Raw genomic sequence first — 20,531 nt, 5'->3', positions numbered from 1 at the left:
TCTTCCATTAGTGGGGGGTACATATTTAGGGTGGTCAATAGGAAGAGAATGATGATGATTGTCATAGATAACCTTCTTCAAGCGTGTCGGTCTAGAAGAAACCAGAGAGGGACCGCAAATTGGACATGCATGATATCTTGATGTAGTTAAACCTGTAAAAACAAGTGGGTTAATGATGACATATATTTGATTAAGAGTAAGAATGAATAAAATAGAGTATGCAACTACTTGAACACTCTCCATAGCCTGGAAAGTCATGCATGGTCCACAACAACATGCCCTTTAAAGTGAAATCTCTAGAGGACAATGATGCACTCACATCTTGCATCTCAATACCTCTCCATAGCATTTCTAGCTCCTCGATCAAAGGCTCTAAGTAAACGTCCATGTTTTTTACTTTGTGTTTTCCAGGAATCAAAAGAGACAAACATTACATGTCTTTTTTTTATTGCCATGGACAAAGGGATATTATAGTTCACCAATACCACTGGCCATACACTATATGAGGTGCTTTTGATGCCAAATGGATTTATTCCATCTAATCCTAGACCAAATCTCAAATTTCTGGGCTCTTCTTTGAAAGTAGGCCACAAATTGTCTACGTGTTGCCCAGCTGGTGTGTCTGAAGGAATTCTCCACTTTCCATTACTTGCATGGTAACTAGCATGCCATGACATGAGTCTCTCAATAGATTCACAGTTAAACATAAGTTGAATATGTGGAATAATAGAGAAATGTTGCCAAACCTTACGAGGCACATCCATGGATTCCATCTCCTAGTTGTGACTTGATTCACCACAAATAGGACTCTGTCGTGCAGATGCATGATCCCCACGAAACAAGATGCAATCATTGATACATGCATGGATTTTAACGTAATCGAGACCTCCAAGAGATGTCAAGAAACGCCTTTCTTGCTCCCTTCCAGTTGGTAATTTATTTCCATTTGGAAGCATTTGTGACAATAACCTGCATATATTGTGCAAACAGAATTAACAAACTGCGAATATTGTCTAGAGGCATTTATGAATTAATATCAAATGATACATACTTCAATAATGCATTCAAGATAGCATTACTCCATCCATAAATGGTTTGTAAGTTCAGTATCTTGAGAGATGCACATAGAACGAAGTAGGTGCAACCTTTGTACAATGGAGTTTTCGACGCTATGTGTAGCGGGTCATCTGTCTCTCTAGTGGCGCCCTCCCCCCGAACCTCATGGGAAAATAAATCGTGCACCATGTTGTCCAAAATCTCTTTCTCCAAAACTTGATGGGGCATTTGAAGAGGGTTGCTATCGTCGTCATCAGTCTCTACTCTTCTTAAGGACTCTGCCTCCTCGCGTCGACACTTCGCAGCCTCTCGATACCCTGGAGGGACCATTTGAGGATGTGGTACCGCATCCTACTCAATAAAGAAAAGGAGGTTTTGTTTAATGGTGAAGATGCAACATAGACCAATAATATTTGTGTAAATAAAGCAGTAAAAATTACTGGGTCTTTTTCTTGGTTCCACTCTCCGTACATGCTAAGGTGTGACATTGTGATTCGACATGCTCGAAAAAAACATCCTCGACAATGATCACACATACATTTGATTTTCTGTCATAGCCAAGCATCTCGATTGTGAAGACGTAATGTCTCATCCTGATTGGAGGATATACTGTTTATTGACTCAGCATGTCCCATACTAGTAGAAGATGATGACATAATTACACCTAAATCATAAGGACATATATGATTTCATTTGGTATATATGTCATATTTCCTAAAAGCATTGATATTTACAACATGGAGGCAAACATTTTGATATTGAAAGACTAGGAAAGTCATGTTGATCCAAAAACAACTAAAAGCTAGCATCTAATCAGTTTAATTGTAACTGCACGTCTATTAGTGCGTGTAATATGTCTTATTTGCGCATATATACATGCAATTACACGTGCTTACAAACGCGCCATGAAAATATTAAAAAACTTTAAAAAAAGTTGTGGCTTTCTTTTCAAACCAGTTCTTTCCTATGCTTTTTACACGTTTTCTGCACTTCGAGCTCGACATCACTAATCATGTCTATCTATCACTTCATGAAGATAGTGAGGGAAGGAAATAAGAGTAAAAAGAGGACAAGAGGAAGGAAGCACCAAAGAGTAAAGAACAAGAGCCAAACAGCAAGGAAGAGAAGAAGATTCAAGCAACTTACCAAGGGAAGGGAGAAGGAGGACAAGGAGCTTGCAATCTAGCCGCCACCCGTCGGAACAAGCAAAGAAGGTGAGTTCTTCTTCTCTCTCTCAATCTTGTTTGCTTTCTCTGTCTGTTTCTCTCTCTCTCTCTCTCTCTCTCTCTCTCTCTCTACATGCTATAGACTGTCATCTATGGAGGTTTTTTTGCACGTTTTTTATAACAATTTGCAGAATATGGTCCGACTGTGCGCGTCTATCAGCGCATCTAGATGACAGTGTAGATGCAGGTATAGACGCATGAATAGAGGCACTGATAGACACGGGTATAGACGCAAGTATAGACACATCATGTAATATGTTTTATCTGCATAGGGTAGTAATGGATTTTTGCTTGTGTAGATGTGGAATCCTAGATCTTCTAGCACTGATCCTGAGTTGGAACGCATGAACAACACCTTAGCAGAGTTTTCTAGTGGTGTTAATACCTTTTTTGGAGGTTTTTCGAACAAGGAAAAAATGGGGGAGATGACCAGTTATCTTGGTCATCCTCCTACTGTAGAGGAGGTTTTTAGTGTCATGTTTGGGACACCTATCACATCTTTGCCTAGCACTACCGTACAAACACCAAACCTTGGCACACCAAACCTTGGTACACCTCTACTAACAGGTACTCCATGGACTATGCATACACATAGATCAGCTGATGCACATGGATTAGCTGAAGTACATGGATTGACAGAAGCACGTGCATCGAGTGAGGTAGAGGGTAGTGCCCATCGAGGGAGGAGGGAGAGTCGTGCGGGAGGATGAGGAGGTCGAGGGCTTTGTGGGGGTTGCCTAGGAGGTGGCTCTCGATCACCCTCATCGGGAAATGAGAGAGGTGAGCCTCCACAAATGTACTACTCTGTCACTGATATTGGTGGTATCTTACATAACCCTGAGGGGAGGGAAGTGATAGCCTACTTGAGGAGTGTCATGCATGCCACATACAAAGATTCTATGATTCCCTTCAAGCACCAAAAAAATGGTTTGTGGCAATCCTAACGTAATTACCATGATGTTCACGAGAAGTCTGTGAAAACCTATTAAAAGCCAAAGCTGAATCATCCTCATCCTCACGAGATAGTGGTCTTTGTAAGGGTTTGCACCCATGCCTACTTCTCCTTTCTCTTTCCTTTCTTTCTAGTTGGTAATAATAAATCCTTTTGGCTCTATTTGGCAGTTGTCCAAATCCAAAGGGTAAAGCATTTTCCCCATAAGGAAGAGTTGCTAAGATCCTTCTCTCAGGCATACTATTATTATTATCAGTAACATCATCTTCTTCCATACTTTCTGAAGAGGTTATTGAGATGTTAGCCACTTCAGATGTCATTAACCCAGGCATCTCTTCCTCCTCTAATTCATCCATAGAAACCTCTTCTGACCTGCTGTATGCAAAAAATGCATTTTCTTGATTATTCTCTTCTTTATCCGTGGATAACTGAAAACGAGTTTCAAGCGAATCATCAAATTATTTTGCTTCCTCTGTAGAAAGCATTAAGCAATCTAGAGTTGTATCTTTGGATGTAGACAACCAATGAGTAATATCACTATCCGAATCATTGTCAGATGAAAATGTTACAACATATTCACCAATACCCATCTGTTCTACCTTGTGAGGCTGATGTACTATGTTGACCTCTACTTTCTCTGCTCCTGCTGGGTATTGTGTTTTAAATAACTAGGCATAAGGCCCTTCATGATCAGTCCTCTCCATTTTCGAATCACAAAACGCACTGTTGGATCTCTCATCCATTTCACTAACTGCCTCATCTCCTGACTCTTTCAAAAACCCTTTTGAAATAACTTGTATTTTAACCCTATCATTTCTAGGACTAATCACAATTGAACCTTTATACTAGTCTTGAATGCATCTTGCTTGGTATAACCGGGGTCTTCCCATCAACACAGAATAGGACGAGATATTGGTATGTGAACGCACTACCAAATAGTTTACATAAAATTCTAATCCAGCCACCACTAATTTTACATTTCGAAGTAACCCCAAAGGAGTTACTTTTCTCTGATCAGCCACCCGTAAAACAATATGAGTAGGTTCTAGATCCTTCAACCCTAATTCTTGCATTGCTTGTTCTGTCATCAAATTAACTGCTGAGCCACCATCCAACTACACTTCATTCAGCAAGTGGCCATTAATAGTAGTATCGATGATTGGAGCTCATGGATCCACAAAAAACTTTACTATTTTTACATCCTTAGTTGTTTTTCTTTTAGAATAATTTTCACTTACTTTGGAAGCATTAATCTCAATCCTCTTCCTTCGACGCCGAACTAATTTATGATAAAGTTGCTTTTGACAAACAGGTGCTATTTCTAGCAATTGCCGAAGGTCAATGGTCAATGATATTTCTTCTAATGCAGCCCAAAGATCATAGGTCTTATTTTCTACTTCCGATTGCTCTTTACTTCCTTCCTTAGGAAGAATCAATCTTTCAGGAAAAGGAGCTACTCCCACTTGAATCTTAGGATTTACTAAGGGCACAGGTAATAATGGGTGGTCAGAGGAATGCTGTGGAGAATCCGATTCAGGTAGTTCTATATTAGGATCTATGCCCTTAGATTTATCCTTCACTGCTCCATTTAATTGTGGACTCTCTTCCTCTAAACCTTGCTCCTTTTGTTGTTGATTTTGTGCCCTGGTAATGACACCAATCATAGGGTCATCCTTAAAGGTCACTTTACGAGGTATAAATTTTGACTTAACTCCAATATCTTTCCTTATTGTTTCTACTTCAACTAAATTTGCAGCAGACGTTGAAGGTTCATTAAAGGCTTCTTTACCTTTGTCAGTAATTTTGTTATCCTCTCTCTTAGGGCAATTCTCCTCATAATGTCCTTCACCATTGCACTTCCTCCAAAGAGGAGTATAGTCTTGATTTTTACGTGCATTTGGACAATATGTAGCTATGTGACCTTCTTGTTGACATCAATAACAAATTACTGGTCCCCTAGGCCGCTGTTGTCCACCCTGCCCCATTGGATTACGAAAAATTCCATTGTTTCTTCTAAAAGGAGAATTTCTCCCTCAATTGGTATCACTATCATAATTGTTTCGGGGTACTGGAGGTCTACCCTAAGTTGGCAATCCTCGTGGCCTAAAAGGTTGATTGGGTGGTTCAATCTCATAAGTTGTATCATTACGATCCATATAATTATAATTCGTTTGCATTGAACGAGCTTGTTGTTGCTCTTGCCCTATCTTATGCTAGCAATTGGTATCCAAATGCCTTGTCTTAAGGCAAAAAGTACAGAACGGTGGATGATCAGGTATTAATCTTGAAGGTGTCGAGCACTCTGTAGCCACACGGCCATAACCATGACACTTACCACACCATATATTTGATCTAGGTGGGTTGGGAGTTGAATTTCCTGACGATTGTTGTGTACTAGGAACTTGTGTTGTTACCGAATAAATTTCCCTCAAAGGTGCTTGTACTGCACTCATAATTTCCTCCTTCAATTTTCCTAGGGATTTTGCAATAATATCGACTACTTTTGGTTCATCAAGAGGAGATTAAGGTTGAGGCATAGAAGGCATTCCTGTCTGCATCATATAGGCTGGAATGGAAGTGTACGGATTTAAAGGTACACTTGATACATTTGAATTTGTAGTTACCGATGGATTTAAAGGAATGGTCACATAAGACACGTTCTTAGATAACCCGCCTGAAGTGCTGGCAGGGTATTTCATCCGAGGTTCCTTGAAGAGATCTCTCCGTCGTTGTTGACCAAGCTGCACTTCTTCCCACCATCTAGCGTGCATTTTAGCATCTGCTAGTGTAGCTGGTTGTTTTAAACTAACATGCTGACGAACTTCAGGATTAAGCCCATCAATAAACTTACGTTTTTACGTGGGATCATCAGGAGTGGGATTCATCTTTTGAATAATTGTCTCCATACACTCAATGTAATATTCAACGCTTTCAGTTGCTCCTTGGGACAAATAATCTAATTGAAGAGCCAATCTATCTTGAAAACCTTGTCGCCTAAATTTTTTGAGAAAAGCTCTTGATAAGGCAGCATAGGTTCCTTTATGTTGAGCATCCTGGTTCACATACCACCTCCCTACCTCATCTTTTAATGTTGCAGGGAAGATATGAAGCTTTTGGTCGTCATCTATTATCTCATTGGCAACACAAGTAACCTCAAATCGTTGTGAATGGGCATCGGGATCTTCGTCCCACAGTCCCCCAAATTGCGTAAAGCTAGCTAATCTGATTGGGTTTTGAGTCATTGTTTCCTTAAATAGCGTTCCTAGTCCAAAATCTAAAGTAGAGTCAGACCACATGGGTTCCTTGGATTCTATGAATAAGGATCTTAATCCAAAGTCATATATGGCTCTTGATTGCTCTCTTTCATGGGGAAGGTTCTTTTGGTGCTTTAAATAAGTAGTTTAACCCAAAAGTAGATTCTAAATTCGAACTGAATGTAGATTCGTTACTCCCTATAGTGGCATTAGCTTCACTCTCCACGCTCTCACTTTGCGTACTCTTTGCCTCAGTAGGACTATCAATGCTTGAAACCACTCGATTCTATTGGTATGAAGCTGCTTCACTTTCCTTTGATGGTGTTCGATCAAATGATATGTTAGGCTCTAAGGATTCTATGTTTGAGTTAGACAGAGCGTCTATCCCCAAGTTCAGTAATGCGTTGACCCTCTCAAGCCTTTCTAATAACCAAGCCTCCTATCGTGCTGCTCGCTCTCTAGCTCGCTGATCTCTAGCTTTGTTTTGTTGCCTCCGTGTCTCTTCTGAATTCATCCACGATTACTAAACTAGTTATTACTGTCATAATCCAAAATCATGCTCGTTCTATTTGAAGCTATAAAATTAGGTTTTCGCTTGTATGCACGCTTAGAAGGTTCAACATAGTTGGCAAATCTGGGTCTATTTCCCCATATGGCAACTTTTCTTCTTGCTCGAGGATTAAGCCTAAGATTTCAGCAACCTCTCTAACATCTTTTGTGTCAAAAGTAATTTTTAGACCTCTGGATACACGTATCCAGGGCAGCACATCATCCCAGACCACTCTTCTAAAGGTTCGGTAAGAGCTGCGATAATACCAATCAAAGTGGTACGATACACTAATTGTATTTATCTCTACTGCATTTATTAGCCCAAAGTGTGTTGCTAGTAGAACTATGGTTTGCGCACAATCGTTATAACCCCATCTCCAAGAGGATAATTGCTCTACATCCACAGTTAATTTAGGGCCAAAATATTCGCCTCCCTCTACTAATTGTGTGTCTCTCGCCCAATCTGGCACTCTTCTTTGACACTCTTGGGGCAAATTAGGAAAATAGTCCCTTAGAAAAGAGACTGCGTATTCACTAATAAATAATACCTGATCACCCGTTCGAGCGCACTTGGCTCCCGGCAGGCGCACCAAAAAATAACTGTCCAAAGACCAAGCCACTTTTAACTAGGTCGGCAAGCCAACTCCTAAAAGTTGTTGTACTAAACAGACGATTTTTGCTACTAATTATACTAATTAGATTTAGCCTTCCATAATATTAACGACATTTGTTTATAGTAGTCCAACTATAGATATCTAAACTCCAGTAAACATACTTAATCTCACACTTCGTTGCTTTTAAACTTTTAAAGTTAGGTCTTTATATTGGGTACTAAAACGCTAAACTTAGGATAACTACAGTTTCCCTCCATCTTTCAAGAGCGGCTCCTCATAAATTTCTCCTGCCATACTAGTGGCGGTTTATCCAGGAAGTTTTGATGTTTGACTTTAAGAAATTTGTTTCAAGGTATAGATCCCTTGGATCTATTTGAATATCCCCATTGAAATTCCTTTTTATATTTCTCTTCTCCAACTGATTAAAATTAATCCTTTTTATTTATTCAAGTGATAGCAAACATTCAAAACAAATTTTCTAACGTACCATAAACCCATAATTTTAATTCCTTATAACGTTTCCCCTCTCCGTATTGCAATTCGTCATTGCTCTTAGTGTTTACATAATTAATTCGTTTTACGAGAATAACGTCCTTTCTTTACTAAATACTAATTAGGATAAAAACAGGTACTCTCTGCACTCTAACATAAACACATACATAGTTTATTTTAAATCCCCATATTTCCCTTTAAATTATCAGTTAGTCGTAGTGGCATTTCACTCATAATTCTTTCAATCATCTAATTTCTCTAAATGTAAATAAAATGTAGATATTTAATATAGACGCTGAGACTTCATCTCATGCCATCTAATCATTAAATTATTAATTTTTATGTTGCTTTTAATTTAAACCAAATATTGTAGCTAAAACTTGACATTAGTAATTATTACAAAGTATTATTAAGCTTATTATTCTTATCCTCCCATATTTCATAAATTTCCAACCATGGATAATCTCTATTTATCAAAACCAAAACACCATATCTTTATAAAAGCATTTCTTTAAGTAAAACATTATTAAATTGTTATTTCTTTCCTTTTAATCCTTACCAAAATTTACTAACAACTCACAAACTATCTTTTCAGCCTTTCACTAGAAATCCATAATTGTCATTGATAAATAACACATTTTATTTAAATGAAAACTATGATTTTTCTTAAAAAATAACAATTTTTAAATTTTTAAATATATTAAATAGTCTTTAAATATTATGAAAAAAAATTCATTGCATTTATAAAGACATAGAATTTATCAAAAAAAATATCATAAGTCATATTGAATCAACAAAAACTTTTGTAAAAAATCATATATGTCAATTTTGAACCATTTTAGAGCATTTTTCACTATTTTTTATTTTCAGAAAATAATTTCAGGTGCACATAAATATAGACAATTATTCAAAACAAGAAAACAGGTTTCAAGACATTTTCTAAAAATATTAAACTGAATATTTACTCATACTATATCATTTATTTTAGATAAATGAGTTAGGACGCTTACATGTTAAACCACGGGTCGTTGTCATGTCTTTGAAGACCGTGTCCTCATGCAGTCTAGCCAAGGGTATCCTCCAGCCAATCGTCGTGATCGTGAGCTTATACTATAGTCTTTTTTTCTCCTTTGATCTCTCGTGCTCTATTGCTCTTTAACTCAATGTAAACCACCCTTAAAGGGTTTAGAAGGATTAAACTCTTAATGAAGAGTTGATTTTAGCTATGATTTTAAGTTGAGGAGGCGATGACTTATGACGGAGATGGAGACTAATTCAATATCTTTTTAATTTGCCCACCAAATCCTGCGCAAGGACATGGGACACGCTGATTAATCTTGGAGCCTGAGATGGAGGCCATGATCGATGCATTGCTTCCCATGGATGTTGAGACATCTGACCCGCTTAGAGAGGAAGCATCCATACCATTATATGATGGGTGCCGAGTATCTTAGTTGAAGACATTGCTTGCACTCTTAAGTGTGCAAGCAAAATACGGTTGGAGCGATACGAGTGTGACTGAGTTATTCAGGTACCTTGCACATAGGCTTCATTGATTTTTTTTTTCAGTATTATTGCAAACATTTGTGCTTTTTCAAGGTGTTTTATGATTTTTTACAAGTTATTGAAATATCATATATTACCACCTGCAAATACTATGCCTGAGTCTCGTGATGATGCACGACATGTTTTACGGAAGCTTGGCATGGACTACAATAACATCCATGCATGTATCAACGACTGCATACTGTTTCGAGATGAATACGAGACTATGGAGACATGTCCAAAGTGTGGTGCTCACAGGTATCGGTAGGACTTGCAAGGGCAAACCATCCCTCAAAAAGTTCTCAGACACTTTTCGCTCATTCCCTGCATAAACCACATGTTTCGCATGTTTGGCATGGCAAGCTTAACAACGTGGCATGTGCAGAATAGGTCCATGAATGGAGTTCAACGAATATCAGCGGATTCGTGTGCATGGAGCCACATTGACTCTACCTTCCCAGGCTTTGTGCGAGAGCCAAGGAATCTTCGGCTCGGTCTTGCCATGGATGGTGTGAACCCATTCGGTCTGCACTCGACTTCTTACAGTGTGTGGCCTATAGTGCTTGTCAACTACAACATCCCTCCATGGCTTTCTACGAAGAAAGGACATCTCATCCCTAGCTTGCTCATCCCGGGCCGGTACAAAGTAAAAAATATGGACGTGTATCTTCGTCCATTAGTCGATGAGCTTAAGATTTTGTGGGAGGAGGGGGTCACGGTGCAAGATATGAGCATGCGCGATGGTCGGCGGTCAGCCAACATTCGAGCCATTCTCATGTGGACGATACATGACTTTCCGGGATTGGGAGAGTGCTCACGTGAGCAGGCCTCCGTTCTCGCTGGTAATATCTATCTTTTATTTCATTCAATCAAGTATTCACTAGGTTGTGGCTCGCCTTACAGGTCTGATTACCTCAGGTTATCATGCATGTCCATTGTGTGGGCCACAGTTAGACTCCCGAAGGTCACGAACCATGAAGAAGATGGTATATCAAGGACACGCCGCTTTCTTGCCAGAGGATCATGAACTCAGAGAAGGTTTTCTTGGACGACCTCCAACACATATGAACACTGCAAGCTAGTACGAGCTGAAAATGGTAAACCCGGAATCACATCCAAATGGAATGCGACGGTTCTCAGTTTTCTACGAGTTGCCATATTGGACCCACTTACAGGTCAACCACTTGTTGGATCCCATGCATATTTTCAAGAATGTAGGCAGCTTGCTATGGGACCACATCACAGGAAAGAGAGACACTATAGGGTCACGAATGGATTTGAAGGAGGTAGGTTAGATGGAGGCGCTTTGGCCACAGTCGAGTGCTGAAGGGGGAGTGCAGCTTCCTCGTGCTCCTTGGGTTTTTTCCACCAAAGAGGAGCGCATTGTGAAGCAAGTAATCAAGTCTATCCGCACTCCAACGGGTATGATGCGTTCTCTTAGGTCCGCATTTTCTAAAGATGACCAAATTTCGGGGCTAAAATCCCATGATTGGCATAAGATATGTCAGGTTGTGAACAGAATGGATTGTAATTAGCGTGGGCATTTTGCAATTTTAAAAGTGGCCATTATTCATAATGCTTTCTCATTTGTGGCAGTTTGTCCTACGGATCGCGATTGTAGGATGCCTTACTCCGGAAACTCGCGGAGCCATTTACAAGTTGTCGACTTTGGTGCAATGGATCTCACAAAAAGAGATTAAGACGTCCTCTATTGAATCCGCAAGGCGGGGAGTAGTGGAGACGGTCTGTCTCTTTGAGAAATACCTGCCCACTAGCATGCTCACGATACAAGTTCACCTTCTTGTGCATCGTGTGGACGAAGTGGAGATTGCTGGACCTGTCCATACGCGATGGATGTTCTTTCTGGAGCGCTTCATGAAAACCCTGAAAGGCTTTGTGCGACAACGAGCTCGTCTAGAAGGTAGCATGGTGGAAGGTTGGTTGGTGTCAGAAGCGTTAGTGCATATCTCACAATGGCTACCAATGGTGAAACCAGACAATGAAATGCTATGGACGCTGAAGGACGACGATAGACTGACTGGAGATGTGGTGCTTGGAAATGGGGTAGAAAAAAGAATGGATGTCTCAATGGAAGAGAAGGTGAATCGGTTTTGTATATTGCACTATGCCTCCATGGAGACGTGGCTCGCCAAGTACCAGATTGCAAGGCAAGATCGAGAGGAAGTTGAATTCCACGCAGTACGCGTCATCGACTGATTCGATATCCGGAAGGCATGGAGGAGATGCCGCTGTTTATGTCAACATGATGGTTGCATGGAGCCGTGACCGCAGCATCCAGCGAAGGGACAGAGGTCTCAATGGAGGAGTGGGAGTTCTCGAGGGGATGTAGTCCAAAGGTGATGAGGGGTTTAGAATGTATCATATCTAAATTTTATATGCGACATCTAATTTGAATGTTTCAATGTACAGTACAAAATATATAGTGCAGTGTGGTCGCGCGGACGGCATTTTCTCGTGGAGCATATTGACAAAATGCGCTCCACAATGGACTGTGGTGTCATGGCAAGGTTTGAGCAAGAGAGCCGGCGACGAGCAACGGATCCGAACACGGTTGTGGATGAGATGGAGTATTTTGGAAACTTGCAAAGTATTATTACGGTGGATTACCGTAGCTTCTCCATGATACTATTCGATGTGCAGTGGTTCAAAGTAGGACTTGGAGGAGCTGGAGCAACAGTTCGACGAGGTCCATCTAGATTTCTCGAAATAGATTTCGAAAAAAAAAGGACGGATTTCCGCGACACCTTTGTGTTGCCGGCCCATTGTGAACAGGTGCATAGAGTCATTTGCTTTGCTGATTGTAACACGACATGGTTTATGTCACAATGGTTTGAACTCGCTTTGTACATGTTTGTGAACATGTAATCTTCTATCCAAACCCCTGACAACCTCGATGGTGGTATGTTATACCTTCAACTCCTCGAAGTGCGAGAGTATATGATCAAAGCGATGTTCCGGGTAGCATAGATGAAGAAAATATGCAAATAGAGGGGTCGATATTACAAGGGGTGGAGGCCACCGCAAGCTTGGAGCCCGCATCGGCTAACAATGATGGAAATACAGTAGTCCAAGAATTTTTTGAGAACGAGGCAGACTCATTCTTTTGTGGTGACATGTCGATCGACCTTCCAGTGTATGGAGAGTTGTGTCAGGAGAATAACATGGGACCATAGAATACTTCATTCTTGGAGAATTGTATTACTCAATTCGTTGTTTAGATCTTCCATAAAGGTACATAAGATATGCATTTTGAGAGGGATTTTTCAAAAATGATTTATATTAGTGTGCTTTGTATAGTTTAAATTGATTATTATAACACCATTTTTTATCTGTGCAGGTGACATTTTCAGGATGAGTCGAGGGATGAGCGATGAGGAGTTTCAGGACATGATGGCACGCATGTCTCCAAACCAGCTTGCGAGATTCAGAGAGATGGCACACGAGGAGCTGTCTCGTTCTTCGTCAGGGTGCTCTGCTAGATCTGCTTCAGTGCAATCAGATGCTTCAGCTTCGAGCACACGATCTCGATGCTCACGACTTGGGCCAGAGGGAGGGACTGCATCGGGATCAGGGGTGTGCTGCTGTAGAGACATGGATGTGGTGTCTCTGTCTCGTCGTTCAACTGAAACTGCATCACCTCCAGGATTTGTCACACCTGTGGGGATGTCTACTCTAGTTACTTCGGCTTTTGCGCAGCCATCAGCGGATGGCACCCGTTTTGGTGGCACCCCTTTGAGTGACACTCTGAGAGAGGTTACCCCCGTCGGTACACCGAATGCACAGGGGTCTCCTAGATATGCCCAGGAGCGTGGACGGAGATGGGAGAGGACCCATCTTAGGCAGACTCCTAGGGGTTATGGATACTTGGTTGATAGTAGGTCAGGAGCCATCATCATGAATGATGAGGGGAGGAGGGTGATGGCTCGCATGAGAGAGTTGTGCCAACAAGTTTTTCGGCACAACGTCCTGGATCATTGGAAGAACATACCGGAGGGGAGCAAGGACTACATAGTAGCATCCTTGCACGAGGAGTTTCCGGTGCCAGCCGCAGTAGATGGATTCTCTACGGGCTGGATGATGGATTGCATGCGTGCATACATATCACATAGACGATCCGACGCACGCAAGGCAATCAAGAGTGGGGCTGCAAAGCCCGAGTGGTTAGATGCAGATGACTGGCGCCGACTGAGGGAGGAGGCTATAGATTCGCCAGGATGTTGGAGTCAGCAGAGCGGGAGGCGGCGAGGGCACGACTCGAGGCTGGAGTGGTCCATCATCTTGGGAGTGGCGGCCACAGGACATATTTGGAGGACTTTGTAAGTTTCTCTTTTGTTTTTCTTATTTGTTTTTTTGAAATATTCTTTGTACTGACAATCATGTTTCTAACAGTTAGCATTTTGTTTTCTTTGTAGCACTCCATTACAAATCGCGATCTGCAAGGCCTTGAGACTCGATATGCAGAGAGGTACGGTCTCAATGCATTGATTGACTGATTGTATAGACGCGGCGGTCCTATAAGTCACTCATCTTTCTTGTCCATAGTTACCATGAGATATTTGAATGCATTATTGTATGGTGGATTGATATGTTGTTTCTTTTTCTGCAGAATCCATTCGATGCTCCTTTGCGGCGGGACGAACTTTCGGGGGACGAAGATTTCTATCTCGCCCTTGGATCCTTGGAGCTCACACACCTTTAGTTTTTAGTCGCTTGATCTATGTAGACATTTTCTATGTATTAGTGATATCCTTTCATGATTGTACCAATCGCATTTTATGTGATCATGTATTTATTTAATGTATCAGTTTTATGATTTCAGTATACATTCTTTTTGTTTGCAAGTGCTTTGTATGCAGTAGTGCAGAAACTATTTTGTATGGCTCTCATACAGCACACATTGCTATAGCTGCCCTGCCACAAATTTTTTTTTCCCTGTCAGCATCGCTATTTGCGTCGCAAATTTACTGCTCGCGTTGCTATATGCATCGCTATTTGCGTCGCGATGCCAATAGCGACGTTTCTATGGCGTCACCTATAACGACACTTTTTGCGACGACGGGGGTAAATTTTGTTGTTTGTATTTTCGTCGCTTTAAACGTTGGTATAAGGTCTATATCTTATAGTGGAATAGGTGCCTATAGAAGAAGTTGCTACACGAGATTGCACACATCAGAGTTTGTGAATCTTCAAATGCATAGCATGATTGAAATCCTCATGGAGAGTAGATTAAGATCCTCTAGGGGTTCTACCTCTCTTGTAGAGATTAAAAACTATCGTTTTTTACCCAACGTGGAAGGTTTAAATAGATGCATAGGAGAGAATAGCCCAACAAGCTTTCCTCCACTCCTTGCTTTTTATAGTACTCTATTTTAATATTGGCCTTGTTGAGCATGCTCATAGCCCAAAAATCATGCCTTTATTTTAGCTCTCTTATTTTTAATCAAAAGATTTTTTTTTCCAATCTTAAATTGTTCTTCTTTTTCTCTTGTGTTTTCCTTTTACCAGGATGCACTTTCAATGTTCCATTGAGAATTTGCAAGAGTTTCTACATTTTTTGAATTCTTTATACCTTTGAGATTGGTGAGAATTTGATATGCTCACATTGATGCTTTTCTATAGAATTGCTCAATTTCAAACCCTAATAGAATGAGAATATCCCATAAAGTTTTCTTCATTTTGGAGCACTAGTTAATACTTCCATCCTTGTAGGGTTATTTTAGGTGTAGCCTTCTTGTTATTCACATCACCTCATAGTGAACCTTGAAGTAGCTTCCCATATGTCATATTGCAAGCTTCCATGTACAGCTAGCTACAATAGTTGGCAACCCCTACAATCCTTAGTACTTACATTTTTTTGTCAAGATATGAAGTTTATAAGTTTAATGCTATTTTGAGAGGCAGCATTATTTCATCATACAGTTACAAATGTAGTTTACTTTATTTGCTATAGCCACATGTTTCGAGTAATGCAATTTAGCTTGTGGCTATGTGCTTTGCCTTGCTGGTTCTTTTTGTCCATGTGCTCTTCCATCACCAATATGGTCATGCACTTGGTGATATGCTTTCCTTTTTATTATGGCTATCTAGTTTTCACGATGGGGTAGATATGACTATGTGGTTTGCTTGCCATGCACTTTGAATGTTACTCTTGTTGCTCATTCGGATTATAGAGAATATGATGTTAGTGTGAGGAGTTTCTATTTAATCCATTGGGGAAATATGCTTTTCTCTCACTAATATGATCATGAGATTTGTAATAAGATGGATGTCATAGCCATTATATATACTTGGCCAATGTGGCCATGTGCTTTGGTCAACATTGTAAGTGTTGTTGCTAAATGCCATGACTTTGTTGTTAGGGTCTCAGAGATTGTGTTAGTCATGTACTTGACATCTTTCTTTTATTTTTATTTTTGTTATTATAATTACCTTTCAACAACTATAGTCATGCTTTTGTGTGAAACAAGTGTGAAAAACTTAGTTGTGCGTAACTATTATACAAATGCAAATTTCTAAACAAAGAATATTTATTTTCCAGTTATACCTAACAAAATTATGAGTTCCAAGTTAACTTCATAGACTATCTATAATTCCCTAGTTAGAGGATAGTACTTGCTAGTTATGACTACTAAAAACAAAAATTTTCTAGTTAGGTTGATATTGTTACTAATCATACAATAACTTTCTAGATAATGTTGCTAGATAGGGCTTCAATTTTCTAGATACTATCTAGGAAAAGGACTTTACTAGTTAGAAGAGACTCGTGATGCCAAAATTATCTAGTTATAGCTAGAAAATTCTACATTATTCCTAGTTATAGTGTGAACTTTCTATAGAGAGTGGTTTAGAGTTTCTTGTGTATAGAGACCAAGGGAACAACTAAGATAATTATTTCTGTGACATAGTGCACACGTATAAGCCTTTTATTCATTTTAGCGATAACGCCCTCTGAGCCACGGGGAAGCCACGATCAATTAACAAGATTCCCTAGCATACAAAATTTGTTAGCCTTATTCAAGGTTGGCAAACGCTTAAGAGTAAGAAAGTGGAAAAAGTAATGGGGGTATGGCCCAAAACTTTAAAAAGTGAAGGGGCAATAAGGACTAGGACTTCAAGAAGAGACAAACATGACCCCAAAGCTCAAAGTGAAAAAGTACATAAAGTTAGAAAAATCTAAAAATAGCTAGAATATGTCACCTAGGACTATGTAGAAACTAAAACTAATATTAGAAACCCCCTTCCCTCTCGAACATCTAATGTAAAACCATTTTCTAGTAAACCCATTTACAACCTAACATAAAACCCCAATTGACTCACATACGTACACAAACCACACACATTTATAGAGTCACACACTAAATCCCAAAACACCCCCATCTCCCACACACATAGTTACACATAAATTTTACACACAATACTCACTCCACAATGTCTTAAGATCATTGGTCTTGAGCTTATTCATCCTAGGTTCACTCATCTTAAGATCCCTTGTCTTGAGTAAAATTATCTTGCAATCATTTGTCCTAGGTTCACTCACCTTGATATCACTTATCTTGGGATCACTCATTCTAGGTTCACTCGTCTTCAAATAACTTGACTTGAGTTCATTCATTCTAGGTTCACTCATTCTAAGATTATTGGTCTTAAGTTCACTCGCCTTGAGTTCACTCGTACTCACACACTAGCACTTGTACACTAAGACTAGCACCTTAGCAATTGTGCACACTTTCACTTGCACACTAGAGATCATTTGCAGTTCAATCATTCACATTAGGTCATTAATCTTAGATTATTCACACTAGAGATCATTTGCACCTCAATCAAATTAGATAAATGTTGCCTTGTCATTTAGTTGAAGCCTTGTCATGTGCATACTCATTCACATTTCCTTGCTTTCCTTTACTAATCCAAAACACACACTCTGATGCACTAATACACCCCTCATACACACTTTAACCTAACGACTTTACAAAGAAAACTCCCTCACTCCCACATTCACACATGCACTCTTACACAAACATACACACACATAATCATGGTCACCCTATACACACTAAACATGCACTTATACACCTACACATCACACACAATCCATAACCACATGTGCACACAAACTTCAATTCATCCACATGTACTCTTATCTTAGTATTAATGCACACATGTTAGACTAATCACATAGCTAAGCTCAACTTACACTAGGATAGTTACTCGATTAGTAAATTATGTACTAGGATAGTTGCCCATCTCCCATAAGTTGTGTACATATACAAGTTAGTTGCACACATACTTAGGTAGCCACATATAGATTAGTTAATGCACACATGCGTTAGTGAAATTATCTACCTAGATTAGTTAGTCCTAGGATAGTTGGGTCATAGCTAGGTTAGTGGCATGTTTTATTGGAGTTTTTTACTAGTGGTAGTATACAAGATAAGTTACACACAAAAATGCATTCACACATATACAAAAATATATTCACAAGAGATAACATTTCGTTCAACTCACATGTTACACACCTACACCCCACATATTGGCACACACACATGAAATCCATTCATACACACACACACAAACACATAAATGGCCACATAAATACAACCCATAAACTATACATATTATACACACCATATACACACATAATCAACTCATTCACACACTCCACACATTCATCTCTTCACACATAGAACCCTAACTTATTCCAGACTTAAACCCATTCATAATCCTAACATAAAACCCCTTTGACTTACACACTCCACAAACCACACACATTAAGTCCCCAAAAACACCCCCATCTTCAACACACATAACCTAACATATACACAATTACACACAAATTTTACATGCAATACTCACTCCACACCATCTTAGGATCCATCATCTTGAGCTTATTTGTCCTTTGTTCACTCATCTTAAGATCACTTGCCTTCGATTCAGTCGTCCCGAGTTTATTATTCATCCTAGGTTCACTCATCTTGAGATCACTCGTTTTGAGTTCACTCATACTCACACACTAGCACTCCTACACTGAGACTAAAACCTTAGCAATCACACACTTTTTTACTTGCACACTAGAGATCATTTGCACCTCAATCATTCACATTAGGTCATTCGTACCTAGATCCAATGAGATGAATGTTTCCACTTACACACAAGAGATCATTTGCACCTCAATCATTCATATTAGGTCATTCACACCTAAATCGACTCATCATTTAGTTGAAGCCTTGCTATGCCACGGTATTTTAGAGAGAGAGAGATTGATTTTCTCACTTTTCGTTTCCCTAATACACTCATTATCTATTGATTCCACTATTCCTCGAAAAAGGAAAGAGATCAGCTGATAAGACTAAAGGGCAATTGAGGGAATCCTACTGCCATCATAAATATTATTGCTTCTTATTATCGTTAGACGAGTTCACGATGATGAGATGATGATGCCATCAACGTAGATGGATTACACGAAGTGAATGATGACAAGCAGCGGCGAGGCGACGGTGAGCTAGCTAGCTAGCAGGAGATGGCGGGCGTGGTGGGGATCAGGGTGGTGATGGTCATATTAGATGTAGATGGAGTACACATAGATCAATGATGGCAAGTGATCACAGCTAGAAGGCTAGCTAGCAAGAGGTGGTGAGGGCGGGGCAGCAAGCGCAGGGAGCGGTGACCGAGCCAGGGGCGGTGCTGCAGCAGATGGGGAAGATGTTGAGGGGTGCGTTGTTCACGCACGCCTCGATGCAGTCAGTGGTTGCCACGTACTTGCCCGTCAGCGCATTCAGGTTGCACACCGTGCCAGTGGCCGTGCAAGCTCCTGCGTTCTCGGCCATAATATCATAGTAATTAGTATTGCTGCCCAACTGAAACTGCATGTGCAATCTCAACCAACAGCCTTGACACGATGCATATTAAGTAAAACCAAGATAGTTATTACGTTCCCTTATGATAAATCACCTTGCACGAGCGGCAGCATCTTGATTTCGGGCAGCGCTAGCACTAGCACCACGGCAATACACACAGTCATCCAGAAACGGTTTCTTGCCAGCACCGCCAAGGTAGCTGCCGCCATGGGTACGATCGACTGAGAAATACAGATTATGCCACAAGAGCTAACGGCGACACTAAGCAGCCTAGCTACTGCAGACAGGCATGTATGGATCAAGTGATCGAAGCGGCTTTATATAGACCAAGGGAACAGCCACGATAATTATTCCAGTGACATAGTGCGCACGTATAAGCCTTTTATTTATTTTAGCGGTAACGCCCTCTGAGCCCGGGGAAGCCACGATCAATTAACAAGGATGGAATATTGGAAAACAGCTGAGGGTCGTGCAAGCTTATCTCTGATCCTCGCGTTTCAGTGGTTTGTCCGAGATTGCAGCAGGAGAAACTACCAGCTTTTAGATCATATTCAAACCGAGCAAAATCCAAGGATCAACGACCGACGAAGTGGGACCAATATCAGAAATATTATGGGTTGCGACAAAGCAGGTTTTAGAGTATTGCAGAAATCTGGGAGTCCTACGACAGAGGCAAGACGTAGGTCCAGTCGGCCTAGTCTTAATACGCCAAGTCATGGAGGCTGAAATAATCGACAATATACATCGATCTTACTTTTGTAAATCCAAAGACAATTAAGTCGTTTTAAGCACGCCATCTAACAAAACACAAGAAACTCTAAACCACTTACTATATAGAAAGTTCACATTATAACTAGGAAGATTACTAACCAAACTAGGAAGAATGTAGAATTTTCTAGTTATAACTAGATAATTTTGCCATCACTAGTCTCTTCTAACTAGTAACATCCTTTTCCTAGATAGTATCT

The 20,531-nt window shown here is 40.2% G+C and overlaps 1 protein-coding gene across 1 annotated transcript; it reads right to left on the bottom strand.

Annotated features, from left to right (window-relative positions):
* Positions 1–18,922: 18,922 nt before the first annotated feature.
* LOC148011699 (uncharacterized) lies at positions 18,923–19,829 on the bottom strand. The gene is made up of 2 exons (XM_087670820.1): positions 19,658–19,829; positions 18,923–19,517 (listed from the first exon to the last, which is right to left on the bottom strand). Exons 1-2 carry the CDS (start codon positions 19,770–19,772, stop codon positions 19,327–19,329), a joined length of 306 nt encoding a protein of 101 aa, XP_087526946.1. The 5' UTR covers positions 19,773–19,829; the 3' UTR covers positions 18,923–19,326.
* Positions 19,830–20,531: the final 702 nt, after the last annotated feature.

Source organism: Lygodium microphyllum, chromosome 28, assembly GCF_053477565.2.
Source record: "Lygodium microphyllum isolate KBCC chromosome 28, Lygodium_microphyllum_v1.1.10, whole genome shotgun sequence".
NCBI lineage: Eukaryota > Viridiplantae > Streptophyta > Polypodiopsida > Schizaeales > Lygodiaceae > Lygodium > Lygodium microphyllum.
Note: the sequence above shows the minus strand (reverse complement) of the source record. Positions and strands in the feature narration are given on the sequence as shown.